At 38.6% G+C, this 15,168-nt stretch overlaps 1 protein-coding gene across 1 annotated transcript in view; it reads right to left on the bottom strand.

Moving 5' to 3' along the window:
* Nucleotides 1-15,168, bottom strand: part of LOC113407907 (chromodomain Y-like protein) — a 173,575-nt gene that overhangs the window by 82,453 nt on the left and 75,954 nt on the right. Inside the window, exon 2 of the mRNA XM_026658782.2 lies at nucleotides 12,021-12,687. Coding sequence (XP_026514567.1) covers nucleotides 12,021-12,687 — 667 coding nt within the window. The remainder of the gene's footprint in view (nucleotides 1-12,020; nucleotides 12,688-15,168) is intronic.

The raw sequence follows: 15,168 nt of genomic DNA, 5'->3' as shown, positions 1-15,168 counted from the left end.
CAGTACAAACAGAGAAAACGACAGTCCCAGCCCCCCAAAAAATTATAATCCAAAAAGAGACCATACTACTATAAAAATATAACATCTTCAATTCAAAGATATAATCACACGCTTGAATGAATAAATTCATTAGCCAAATATAATACAATAAACACTTTAGACTGAGTAGTGATTTTCATCCAAGTATCTCAAAATGATTTACATATCATTCAGACTCACAACACACCAAACAGGTGGGGAAGAAGTTTAATCTTATTATAATTGGGTAAATGGAGGTACAGTTAAATTAAATGACATGTCTTAGATTATATGACAAACTGGTGGCAGAGCAGGGAACAGAAATGAGGAACTATTCAACAATTTAATATGAAAACACTAGTAGTGCTGACAGACTCTCCTCATAATGGAGGCAAGATATGAAAAGCATGAAGAAAATACTGTATTTGTGAACAGTTCTTAGTGAAAATGTATGTATCTACTGTACATCTGTACATGCCTGCTTACTGTATACAGTTTATGTGGATATGAAATAAGCGGACAATATGATTTATTAAAAATTGAAATTATTTTTATTGTTATATGAATTCTCATCAATGGAACCTGAAATAAAACAAAAGGTTCTAGAGATTACTGGGTACAGAACACATTGTTTGGCTGTTTAAAGAATGAAATAATATCCACAAAAAACACATCTAGGGTCTGTTCCAAAGCCAATGGAGTCTTTCCATTGACTTCAAAGGTCTTTTGATCAGGACCCTAGTGCATAGTAGATATAGTCATGAATCATAAAAGTGAAGGAATGTTCAGATCTGGGATTTTGCTTTGGACCCAACAGTTAAGTATATTAATATTAAAAAAAATAAAAGATTTGGATCGATTTGTATTTTTGAAGTAAGTATGTTGCTTCAATTTTACACAATCATTTCTAAGAAAGAGAAAGGTGAACAAGGACTCCCTTATCTTATATACTATACCATCTATAATTGCCTATTTTGCCTGAATTACTTACATAAAATGTCACCACGATATCTATTTCTAGTCCAAATTTACCAAATTTTCAAACATATTGCATCTAATATTTAAATTTGAAAACCAAAATATAGGTTTTTTTAGCAAGTCATTTAAAGCATTTAAGGTAGTGGCGGTTTTCTATTACTTGTGTTACTACAAATAGAATCACACTGAAATAATAACAACTCAAAATGTCAAATTTAATTATTGTAAGATGTCTGGAGCTGTTACCTAAATATCAAACTTAAAAAATCCAGCACATTTTGCACACATTGAGAGAAATAAGGATTCCATTTTCCTAGGCATTGTGCTACTAAGGCACTAATGTCTGTAGTAACAGGTGCAAATAAAATTTGTACCAGCTAAGCATTTTCAAAGAAGGGTGTAATCAGGTTGAAAATAACTTTGGAAAATATGGCAAAACAAAATAGCTGAAGACAATTGCATAGTCTTGTATGGACATTTAAAGGGCTGTTTAGTCTGAGAGGATCTTGAAATTATAGTCTGGAACATATTGGAAAATCGTTATAATGTGTTGCCAATCTGTAGCACATCACCACCTATCTGAAAAATCTCTGTCTCCTTGCAAGACTAGGTAAGGTTGGTCATCTGATCTGCATAAGAAGCCTCTGAATATTATTGGGCCTAGGTAACACTGAAAACTACTTCCCTGACTTTACTTTCTATTATTATTGTTTCTTATGACACATCTATTGATTTGGCAGAGATTGATGAATTGTGTATAGGGAAAAAAAAGTAATTCCTTATAAAGAGCAAAGAATACACTCATTTGCTGATGTAGCCAAGGTTCCTCAAGCTTGGAGAAAAGTTACTTTTCTTCATGGTAATTTTATGTCTGTGCACTTTATCATGGCTGTCTTATTTCCTACTAAACTGAGACACTGTAAAGACAAGAGATTTTTATATATATAATTTTTAACTCAAAAGTCTCTTTATATCTCCCAGATTTATAACAATCTGGAAAAAGGGAAACTGATGCTGCTCTATTTGATTCTGTGATAGTCACATTATGAACTGTTGTCTGCAGCTGTTTTTTCTGCTTAGTGTAAAATAACTGACTTATGTTCTAGATAGGTTTATAGGTTTGATTTTTGGATGATGATTTTTTTTGCTTTGCAATTAAATAAAAAAATAATTTCAAACTACTAGGGTCAGTGGAATGGTGGCAAAACAGTAGTTTTTGCATTAGACCGTATATTACATGGGATATTTCAGAGTTGCTAAGCCAATATTTTCTGCTGCCTAGTATTTTCCTAGTAATACATTTTTCATTACATGTTGTGTTTTAGTGTGAATAATGCCCAAATTAATATGCAGTATTTTGACTCCCAAGTTTCTTCACAATACAGCTGTGTCTGAATGTTATTAAAGCTAACCTTCTTATCCTGTCCTCATACTGTTTCCCGCCACATCCGTGCACCTATGATTGTCTGAGTATTGCACTGTGCCCGGTCACTGGAAGAGCATTCATGCTCAAGCAGCAGGCATCACAGGAGATGATTCATATTTTGAAGCTCTCTGCCACAGTCACAGGTATTGGAGCCAGTGACGTAGTCCCACTTGATCATCGTGTCTCTGGATGAGCCAACTCCAGTGAGGAGTCAATTAAGGCAGTGTCACATAGGCCAGGACTGATCTGCACCAGGTGGTAGGTGCTTAACTGGTGGAAGCCAGTCCCTGTCAGCCTTAAAGGTTGTGAATCCTGCTAAACACCTCGTACTACCACTTTCCCACTTCTTATTAATGCGTTGCTACAACCTAACATTAATAATCACAACAAAACCCCCATAAGCCTTGTCTTTTTCACTCAGTGTGGAAATAGGACAGTGAGACACTTCAGGGACAAGTGATATTGAATACACCACAGACTTAAAATTATTTGAGTCATACACTGTTTTAAAAATGCTCAGTCTTCTTTATGGGGAAGACAATCACTTGCAATAACAGAGGTGCATAGTGTTAAAATGTTGCTTTTATATTCTGTACACACTTATTTATGGAAGGGTGAGAAGCAGTGAACTCCATATATAATTCCTGCATGCTTTAGGCTCAGCACATCCAGCTGTGTGTAGCAGACAACCAGTTGGAATATGCACTGATAACCAACCTGTTCTATTGTATGCCATAACTGACACTTGAGCTATGCCCTTGAATGTTTTGGTTTGGTACTGTTTAAGATGATTCTGGATCCCACTTTTCTAACTATACGGAAGGGTGTCTTGCAGTAGAAGTGTAGGCTGGCTGCCCGTCTGTATCAGTAATTGTGGTGAGTCACCTTCAAGGCCTGGGGTTGGTAGAATTTTCTTTATCTTAGTGTTAAATGAGTGGAAAAGAATTAAGGCTAAAATTGCTTTCTGTACTGAAAACTGCAACCTAAATAATGTATGTTTACACTGCAACTGGGAGCGAGCGGGGCTCAAGCTAGTTCTCTAAGAGTACCAGTGATCTTGTGCTTTGGGCTGGAGCTTAGGCTATCAAGCCGAGGGGGGTCTGGTGGTCTTGAGAGCCTGAGCTGAAAAATCCACATTGCTATGTTTAGCGTGTTAGCTCAAGCCCCACTAGCACAAGTCTGTCTACCTGGGCTGGGAGACTCACTCCTAGCTGCATTATAGCCACACACATATACTCTAAATTATACTTTTGACAACAGGTCCTCACAAGTGCTACTTCTTTTTGCATCCCCAAATTATTTCAGCATTCATTAAAACCTTATTTCCTAGTGAATATGGTTGCCATTTGGAAATACTCCAAATGTTAATATGGGCCATTAGAAACAAAGAAATTGACAGGAATTGTGCAATCACGTGTGTGGACAAATGCCAATTACACAACAGGCAAGTTGGATGCATCTAGGGAACAGCAGAGAGCAGACCAAGGCAGCATGTCTGAAGGCTGCAAGGAAACAGAAGTCTAGTGGGAGTTGAATAAATATGTTTTATCATTTAGTACCGTTTTCCTCTCTACTCTGTGAGGGAATCATGAAGGCACACAGCCAAACATTACACCTGCCTCCTTTCCCCAATAGACAATGAAGAAGCAGTTTGTCCATGAGACCCTGGGGCAGATTCTCCCTCTCATAGACTAACAGGCCAACATCCCAGACATTTCTCTCTGATATGGTTATCACAGATTTAAGGAGTTTTAGGAGGCTTTTCAGACTGTTTGTACTCTCCTTAATAGCCTCTTTTCATTACATACAATCAGTGAACATGTTCATATTATAAACAAAACTCACTGGGATGCCATGGGATGAACACAATTTCTATTGTTTATCAATTTCGTTAGCGACAGCTGGGACATTTGCCCAGATATCTCAGCCTTTCTCTGACTTCCGGTACATCAGTGTTGATGACTGATTGCTCTGAGCCCCCTCTTCCCTTTCTATCATTGATAGAAAAGATTAAAAATAGAAAGGAGAATAAACTCTGGCAAATGAAGTGTAAAAGTATAATTAGGAAGGCCAAAACAGAATTTGAAGAACAGTTAACCAAAGACTCAAAAAGTAATAGCAATAAATAAATAAATAAATACATCAGAAGCAGGAAGCCTGGTAAACAACCAGTGGGGCCACTGGACGATCGAGATGCTAAAGGAGCACTCAAGGACAATAAGGCCATTGCAGAGAAGCTAAATGAATTCTTTGCATTGATCTTCACGGCTGAGGATGTGAGGGAAATTTCCAAACCTGAGCCATTCTTTTTACGTGACAAATCTGAGGAACTGTCCCACATTGAGGTGTCATTAGAGGAGGTTTTGGAACAAACTGATAAACTAAACAGTAATAAGTCACCAGGACCAGATGGTATTTCACGCAAGAGTTCTGAAGGAACTCAAATGTAAAATTGCAGAACTACTAATGGTAGTTTGTAACGTATCATTTAAATCAGCTTCTATACCAAATGACTGGAGGATAGCTAATGTGACGCCAATTTTTTAAAAGGGCTTCAGAGGTGATCCTGGCAATTACAGGCTGGTAAGCCTGTCTTCAGTACCAGGCAAACTGGTTGAAACTATAGTAAAGAACAAAATTGTCAGACATATAGATGAACATAATTTGTTGGGAAAGAGTCAACATGGTTTTTGTAAAGAGAAATCATGCCTCACCAATCTACTAGAATTGTTTGAGGGAGGTCAACAAGCATGTGGACAAGGGGGATCCAGTGGTTATAGTGTACTTAGATTTTCAGAAAGCCTTTGACAAGGTCCCTCACCAAAGGCTCTTAAGCAAAGTAAGCTTTCATGGAGTAAGAGGGAAGGTCCTCTCATGGATTGGTAACTGGTTAAAAAATAAGAAACAAAGGATAGAAATAAATGGTCAGTTCTCGGACTGGATAGAGGTAAATAGTGGTGTCCCCCAGGGGTCTGTACTGGGACCAGTTCTATTCAACGTATTCATAACGGATCTGGAAAAAGGGGTAAACAATGAGGTGGCAAAATTTGGAGGTGATATAAAACTACTCAAGATAGTTAAGTCCTAAGCAGACTGCGAAGAGCTACAAAAGGATCTCAGAAAACTGGGTGACTAGGCAACAAAATGACAGATGAAATTCAATGTTGATAAATGCAAAGTAATGCACATAGTAAAACATAATCCCAATTATACATATAAAATGATGGGTCTAAATTAGCTGTTACCACTCAAGAAAGAGATCTTGGAGTCATTGTGGATAGTTCTCTGAAAACATCCACTCAATGTGCAGCGGCATTCAAAAAAAGCAAACAGAATGTTGGGAATCATTAAGAAAGGGATAGATAATCAGACAGAAAATATATTGCCTCTATATAAATCCATGGTATGCCCGCATCTGGAATACTGGGGCGACCACATCTGCACACCCCATCTCAAAAAAGATGTATTAGAATTGCAAAAGGCTCAGAAAAGGACAACAAAAATGATTAAGGGTATGGAACGGCTTCCATATGAGGAGCGATTAATAAAAGTGGGACTTTTCAGCTTGAAAAAGAGACGACTAAGGGGAGATATGAAAGAGGTCTATAAAATCATGACTGGTGTGGAGGAAGTAAATAAGAAAGTGTTATTTACTCCTACTCATAACACAAGAACTAGGGGTCACCAAATGAAATTAATAGGCAGCAGGTTTAAAACAAACAAAAGGAAGTATTTTTTTCACACAACGCGCAGTCAACCTGTGGAACTCATTGCCAGAGGATGTTGTGAAGGCCAAGACTATAACAGGGTTCAAAAAAAGAACTAGATAAGTTCATGGAGTATAGGTCCAGTAATGGCTATAAGCCAGGATGGACAGCAATGGTGTCTCTATCCTCTGTTTGCCAGAAGCTGGGAATAGGCGACAAGGAATGGATCACTTGATGATTACCTGTTCTGTTGATTTCCTCTGGGGCACATGTCATTGGCCACTGTCAGAAGACAGGATACTAGGCTAGATGGACTTTGGTCTGACCCAGTATGGCCGTTCTTATGTTGATTCTCTCCCATGATTCACTCTCCTTCACCCTTTTGCCCCTTTCCCACAACAAAGTCCTCCTTGCCAATCCCCAGCCCTAGGAAACCCTCAACATCTCCTCCTCTGCTCCTGCTCTGTCTTTGCAGAGCATCTCTGGCAGAAATCCCGTGACCAGCCTGATTTTCTCCACTATAAATTCATTCTTTCTTCCTTCAGTTCTGCCATTTTCCTGGCTAAACAACTCTATTTCTCCTACTTGACTGGATCCCACCTCCTCAATGGAATTGGAGGAGAGGGATTCCAGACAGCAATTGTAGACAGCATATTCAATGAACTTAGAGATGAAAGGGAGATGGGAAAGTAGTGGGAGATGGAAGCGGGGTCAAGTGTGGGTTGCCTTTAAAAAAAAAAAAAAAAAAAGGGAGGGAAGAGCCAAGGGAGTTTTTAATGGGGGGGGGGGGGGGAGGGAAGAGTTCCTTTCTTTCTATTCCATCCTACAACCTCTACAATTTGACTTTTGCTCCTTCAACTCCACTGAAATTGCTCTCACCAAACTCTTTAATGACCTCTTCCTAGCTGAAACTCAGAAGGAGTACCCATCCTCCTTTTCCTTGACCCCATTGGCTGTCTTTGACAGACCTGATCATGTTTTTCTTCTTAAATCTTGTCTTCTGTTGGCTTCTGCTACTCTGTCCTCTCCTGGTTCTCCTCCTACCTCGCTAATTGCGCCTTCAGTGTGTCCTTCAGAGATTCCTCCTCATCCTCCCTGATAGCTTTCTGTGGAGGTTCCACAGGGTTCTGTCCTTGGTCCCCCGGTCTTCTGACTTTACACTTAACCTCTGGGTTCTCTCATCCACAAACACAAATTCAGCTTCCACCTCTATGCTGACCTCTCTACTCCAGACCTGTTTCCTTCTGACCAAAATAAAATCTTGGCCTGTTCCTTTAACATCTGCTTGTGGATGTCTACCCATTAGCTAGAGTACAACATGGCTAAAACGGCTCTTAATCTTCACCCCTACCACCTTTCTTGATCACTGTGGACACCACCACCATCCTGCCTGTCAGTCAGGCCATTAACCTAAGCATCATCTTTAACTCAAACCTCTCATTAGGTCCTCACATCCAGGCTATGTCTAAATCCTGCAGATTCTTTCTGCATAACCGCTGTAAGGCACAACCTTTCCTATCCATCCACAGAGCTAAAACCTTATCCAGGCTCTCACCATCTCACTTATCAATTACAGAAACTTTCTTTTCTCTGGACTTGTGTGATGCTGTATGATTGAAACATGACCAGTTATATCATTAATATTGCCACTGTTAGTCAACTGCAACAAATCTTGTACAAGGTATATCATGTAAGGTATCAATGGAAAAGTTATGATTTTCTGAATATGATTATCCTCTTGGTAATGCATGTATCATTTTTGTATCTGAAGTTATGAATATTGACTGTGTACCAGTATTTCAAATGTATTTGCTCCTGGGGTAACCCCCACCAGGTAATTTACATACTGTCTAGCCAGCACACCGTGAATGGACCATTAACTAACACAATGGGCCATAGAAGAAGCAGTGAGTCTTCCTTTGGACACCTTAGCCAGAATATGGGTGAGTAACAGCTGATCCTATGACTCATCAAAGCATTCAAGGGCATGTCACTTGCTCATGTGACCCTGGACTCCATCTTGTGCTTGTAATTTTTCACAAACCATGACTGAGAGCAGTCCCTCCACATGGGAGAAGGTATAAAAAACCCTGGAAGCATCTCCATTTTGCCTCTTTCCTGCTCTGATCTCTGGATTATGGACTTACACTAAAAGGAGTATTCCAACCAATGGACTGAGGACCTTCAAATCTTTTCGAAGTTACCAGAGACTTTACAAGCCAGCAGTTTAATACATCACTGCTTCAAACCTGATACAAGAACTATGCAATGGTTGTATGTATTTGATTCCTTTTACCATTTTAACTCTCTCCTCCTCCTTTTTGCTTATAAATGAACTTTTAGATATTAGCTACTAAAGGATTGGTAACAGCGTGATTATTGGGTCAGATCTGAGTTTTATATTGACTTGGCTATTTTGCTGATCTTGTGAGATTAGAAGAACCTGTTTGATTAAATTGGTTTTCAATAACCACACATCATTAAGTCTAGTGTCTGGATGGTAAAACAAAGGCTGGGATACTTAAAGAGACTGCATTTCTCACTTCTAGTTAACCAGTGTCGTGAGACAGAAGTTTACTTGTTACTGGCTTGGTATATCTTATGGAAGAACAACCACCAGTTTGGGGTGGGTCTGCCCCATTTCTCAGCAGTTTGTCCTAAATCTGGTATTCTCAGCTGTGACCCACTGAGGCACGGTGACAACTTGACAAATGCAATCTTGTCCCACTCATATCTATTTAGAATGCTGCTGCAAAGATCATTTTGCTAGCTTGTCATTTTGATCATATCACCCCTCTTTGCATTCCTCCACCAGCTCTCTTCTTTATTGCACATCAAACAGGAGCTATTTGTCTTCACTTTCAAGGCCCTTTACAGACTTTCCCCACCATACCCATAATCTCTCACTTGCTACAGAGATGTTGACTCCTGCCTTGGATCGGTCCACGATGCCAGCCTCCATTGGGCACTTATTAAATTTTCAAACAAGCATTATTGTGCTTCCTCGCATGCCATCCCTCATGCTTGGGAGGAACTGCCCATAAACACCCACAAAGGTACCTCATTATCCTCCTTCACATCCCTTTCTCCTCTGTCCATGATTTCTACAAAAAACTTGGTAACAGCTATGTTCTGAGACCACTGCCTATCATGCTGACCAATATTGTCTCATTCTTTCCTCACACTCCCCCATCTGTCTGTATCCATCTGTTGTCTCTTGCCATATTCTTAGACTGTAAGCTCTCTGGCGCAGGGACCATCTTTTGTTCTGTGTTTGTACAGCGTCTAGCACAATGGGGCCCTGGTCCATGACTAGTGATCCTAGCTGCTACAGTAATGCAAATAAATAAAATTATTAATAATAATGATGATCTAGGCCCTGGGTTTCCTCTGCACATGCATTGTTTCAAGGTGTGTGCTCTCAATGTACATTAGATAAGTAGAGCTGGGTGGGTAAATGGTTTTCCCATCCCAAAAGGTCAAAATCTTGAAGATTTTCATGAACTGACAATCTGAAAATTATTTTGGTATGAGTCAATCGAAACCTTTTGTGTCCATAATTTGGAAGTATTTAATTTTTACTTCAGCCTAGTGATTTAATGTTTTACTATAATTAGCTTAAATTTTAAAACTAAAAGTAGTTATGAACTGAAAAAATTGAATGTTTTGTTTTGAAAAACGTCAAAACGTCCCACTCTGACAAATCTGAAACTTTTTTCCAAAAACTTTTTGAAACCAGATATTTGTTAAAAATCGACCATTTCCCACAGTTTCAGTTTCAACGACCTGGCATTTTCCAACAAAAAACGCTTTGTGGAAAAATTCCCAACCAGCTCGAATAAAAAGTTTGTTTTGAAAATATCACATGGTGTAGTCCTCCTGACTACATTCCCCCCCCCCCCCCCCTTTTTGTCCTATTGTATCTGCACCTGTGAAGAAATAAAGGAGAGCCAGAACATTCACACAGTGCCACAATCCTAAGTGTTAACAGGCGGGCTTTTGAAGACATTCCTGAGATGATGTTTGGTTGACATGACAGTATGTTGACTACCTGGCCAGTGTATCTACATCTTCTGAAATGCATGACAGCAGTTGAGAGAAACAGTGACACCTTAGCAAATATACAGGTATAAGCACCTGACACAATACCATTTATCCTCTACATGACTGAAGCATCCTTCATTTCTATTCATGTGAGACTCCATGCAATTCTCCTCTCTCCACTTTCACTGGAGGCACTGTACTGTCCCCTGTATTGCCAATGCTACTAGTGTAGAGGGACTGGATTTTGGAAATGGTTTTGTCATTTGTGGCCAGTGATTTGCCTGACAAGGTTCCTTGTTTCCTCTGTTTCTTTCTCTGGATGCTAGGAGGCAACTACACTGAAGAGAGAGTACAGTTGTCAGTTCACAGTGGGCATCCATACAACACTTTCTCACCATATCAGTTATCACAAAACCATTGCATGTGCACACACCTCTAGTTCATCTACATCAGCGACTTATTGACAGTAAGTTTCATACATTGCAGTCTCTTATGTTTATCTCCAGCTTCTGTTTGTGTCCTTTGAGGTTCACAGTCCACATTCAGCCCATGCACAGCAAGAGATAGTCCTGCCACCAAAGTGTGCATTAAAATGATTCCCTAGTTCATCTGAAGCACAGTGGATTAATTTGTGACCTGACACCACAGCTCCTAGAATGAGTTCCTCACTGCCCACTGCTTTCCAAACTCTCCTACTGTGCCTGGTTTTCCAGAAACTCTGAATAGGAGCAACAATGTGTATGAGCTACAGGCAGAAGTGAAGTCCTCAGAACAATCTCTTTTGTGCCCATCTGTTGTGCCTGTAGCTGCTACGTTTGCGAGGCCCAATTCTTAGTTTCCAAAACATTTTTGTCACCCCTTCAACCTCAATAGTACACCTGCAGATTTTGGCCTCTGCATCATGTTTGCAGACGCAATTTTACACTTTTGAAAATGTAGCCCTAAAAGTGCACTCACAAGACTATTTACAATTGTACAGAACAGTCTAAATATGTTTACAGTTATTCTTCCCCTTTAAAGAATAAAGACTTGGGAAACCAAAGGGATGAACATGAAGTTTTTAAACAGGTTTCAATTATTAAAAAGCAGTTTGTCCTTTTATGGTGTTACAAGTTTTGTAAAACCACTTGAATAAATTCATAGTAGGTCATTGAGATATTAGTAAATTTAGTCTTTAATCTAAATGAACTTTCAATGTAAAGTGAATTATATACAGCCAAATACTGCTAAATTTAATCAAAATGCAAGACAGAATTCAGTTCAGAAAGAAAGTGCATATATCTGCCCAATTGGCTCAAATTTGCACAGAAACCAACCATCAGAACATTATTATTTAAACCATATAATTCTGATGGCTTTAATCCAAGCAACAGTTAGGCAAAAAGATATGTAAACCAAAAGAGAGAAAACCACTGTAAAGAACCCCTACTAAAAATTACGTGACTATTTCCATCATTTATATTCCTAGCATTCATGACAAATTTGAGTCTCACCTATTTGGAGAAATTTAAAGCAATGATGTAATCTTTGGGAACGGTACACTGATGTCAAGTCAAACACAGATGTATCTTATGTTGATTTTTAAAACACAAATGCCAGTGGAATTCAGTGAAGAAAGCAAAAGCTGGCAAACCTCTCAAAGGCTTCTGCAGTCACAGTTATTTTAAAATAAAGCAATTGTGAAATTCTCCAGATTTGGTTTAGTACAGCAGTTATTCTCTCAATCAATCAATATACTGCTCAAACAGGTCAGCTGAACAAGTAATTGTTTGCATATGACAAATAACAAAAAAAAGAGTCCAGCCAAAAGGCTAATCTACATAAAAATGTCAAACGTATACACTTACCTTTTCCATTTATTGTTAATGCTGATGCAATTGTGGCTGTTACTGGCACTGGTAGCTGTGGCACTAATGGGTGTATTCTTGGCCGGCTCCCCATCCTAGCACGCTCTGCACCAGGTCCTAATAAAGCTCCCACCGGTTTTTCTGCTGCCACTTCTGGTGCTACAGAGTCTTCTTGATCCTGTTCTATGTGGTCCAATTTATCAGGGCTTTCATTTTGAAAGTCATCAACTGCTGTCCTGCTTTTAATAGGACTTTTGGGAACAAGGATTTTAATACCTGATTTTGCAAGGTCCATATTTTTCCTGCCAGAAAGAGATGGTGAATTGTTTTTCCGGAACTTCTGGGTGGCAGTAAACAATTGATTATTTTTTGACTCCTGGTCTTTGCCAATCACTAAAGATTTAGGTGACGTCTTTGAAAAAGAGCTATTGGTAGATCTAGAAATTTGTTTTCTGGCATTATTTGGAGAGGTCCTGTTTGTCCTGGTTAATGTGCTTTCTTTTTGTTTTTCATTGTGATGCCTATTAAATTCATGTATATATTCCTCACAATTTACAAGGTGCTGTTCAGGTTCCCAGGTGTCATCTTCACTCTCATATCCTTTCCATCGCACCAAATATTCTATTTTTCCCTTCTTGTTTTTCCTCTTGTCGACAATTCTCTCTACCTGTTGAAAGGAAAATTAAAAGTTAAACATGGATTTAGATGTAAAGAGGAAAAAATATGAGAGAGCAATTGCACATGGTATTAGATGCACATGGAACACTTTTACAGGAATATAGATTAAAGTATTTTTATGATTCTACAGTGAGATTGTATTCTTCCACTGCTGACTGGCAATGCAGTTTAATGTACCTCAGCTCGTTACTTCGATCTGATAAAAGCTGTCTGGAATATCAAAAATGTTCTGATTCAGAAAATATTTTGTATGTACATGAATCTGAATCTAGCATATCTCAGTTACCACTTTGAGTGAAATCTTGGCCTCACTGGAATCAAGAGATGTTTCGCCACTAACTTTGATGGGGCCAGAGTCCTTTTAACTTCAAGGAAAAAATGTCTTAATATGTTTAGACAGAATGTTTAGATAGCAAACTGTTTATTTTACAAAACATATTGGTTTAATATTGTTTGATCATCTATTTATTTAGCATGAGTCATGTGTGAAGTTATTCGTCCTAATGACATATTCTTTGGTGATCGAGGACACTGTATAGCTCAGGAATCAAGGGAGGATATGTGCCATTACATGAGGAAGGCTTTTCTTCTGGCAAAGACAAATAACTGAGAATCAGGAGAACTGGTCCTGGTCCTGGCTCTGCCAGACTTGTGTGTGTCCCTGAGCAAATCACTGTGCCTCCAAATGGGAATGGCTAGTATTATATCTTACTTTTATAGGCAATGCAAGAACAGCCACAGGATTATCAGTTTCTTCTGTTCCACTTCCCCCACAGGAAGTGGTTGCTCACAGGTTGCTCACCCCTTCCATCCTCTCCTATTTTTGTTATGATGCTCCTGCTGCTCCCCTTTCTTCCATGTTCTCCTTGTTTTTGTTTATATGTTTTGTTTTTTAAAAGGGACTCTTACTTTACTGCTTTGACCCATCATGAGCAAGGGGCTCCCATATATGACCATACTGAATGCATGTATCTAGGATTATCTCTGAAGGATACTTCTACACATCTAATTCACAAGTGTGTGGTTAAGCTAAATTAATGTCTATGGAGTGATTAGAAGAATGGAGGGCAATATACAAGTGCAAACATTATTGTTGAATCATATTGCTACTGACAACAAATTGTGTTAAATGTACCTCTTAGTTTTGAATTTATGTATTTAAAATTGCATGTTTGTGTATTGTATTGAACTTCAATTGTTTGTTTCATTTAGACTACATAATTATTTTAACTTCAGCTACAGTAAAATCTATGTGACCTGCTGTAACAGACCTTTGTGATAGACCGCAGGTACTCTACCATAAATATCCAACCACCGGGATGTTACAAAGGCCAAACGTATAACTGGGTTCAAAAAAGAATTAGGTAAGTTCATGGAGGATAGGTCCATCAATGGCTACTAGCCAAGACGGTCAGGGATGCAACTCCATGCTCTGGCTGTCCCTAAACTTCCGACTGACAAAAGCTAAGACTGGACAACAAGGGATGGATCACTCAATTTCCCTGTTCTGGACTGGATTTGCTCTGGTCTAGATGGACCATTGGTCTGACCCAGCATTCTTACTTATCTGCATTCGACTAAAGCTAATAGAAGCTTTTTACCAGAATTCCCTTAATAAACATTGCTTTACTGTTCAAATATATGGTACTACTATTTCAATACACTGAAACAAAATTTGTGAAAAATAAATTGTCAAAACATTTAACTGGTGACATTTTCTAATGGCTAAACAAAGAAAACTTGAAATATTTATAATTTATTTTAGAGCTGATTACTCTTTTATATATTCATGGGACTGATGGAGAATGGGCTAGACATCAGAATATGAAATCAAGGCATTCGCTTTTCCATAAAACAATATATGGAAACCAGCTTTGAACAAAAATGTTGTCTCAGAGTGAATGAATAGAAAGTTTACCATATGGATGTAAGGAAGAACAAGCTATCAAGAACTATTGTTAAGACACAGACTGCCTAGAAGTGCTTGTCAGTGTAAACCAGAAATGTTAAATTAAAAGCAAGATGAAAGAACACAAAACCACCAGAATCTTGGTCTTGTATTGTCAGAGAGTACGATGATGACTCTGTCTTCCTATCTCCATCTTTCTCTTGTGCTTCTAAAACAAAGATAAAAAAGCACTAACCTCAGAGAAGATGAGCTACAAATAGCGGTAAGGAAATTTATATTCTCTAACGCAAATCTTCATAATGAACACACCTAATAGGGGCTACATCTTTCAAGGATGACCAATTACTAAGTACATGCTCTTTTAAAGTAGTAGGCAATTACACCTGCATACAGAAAGACACCTCAAAGACATAACAGATAAATTGCTGAACAATAAATACAAAATTTTTTCCTATCCAGATGATTTGTAGAACAGACGCAGCAAAGGCATGAAAAGAACTCTGAACAAAATGTTATGGTTGCCCTTTCAAAAGTTTACAAGTGAACATTGACTTAATACAG

The sequence above is a fragment of the Terrapene carolina genome, unplaced genomic scaffold (genome assembly GCF_002925995.2).
Source record: "Terrapene carolina triunguis isolate 2854851 unplaced genomic scaffold, T_m_triunguis-2.0 Scaffold55, whole genome shotgun sequence".
Lineage (NCBI taxonomy): Eukaryota > Metazoa > Chordata > Testudines > Emydidae > Terrapene > Terrapene triunguis.
The sequence above is the reverse complement of the archived record's forward strand: the minus strand, read 5'-3'. Positions and strand labels throughout refer to the sequence as shown.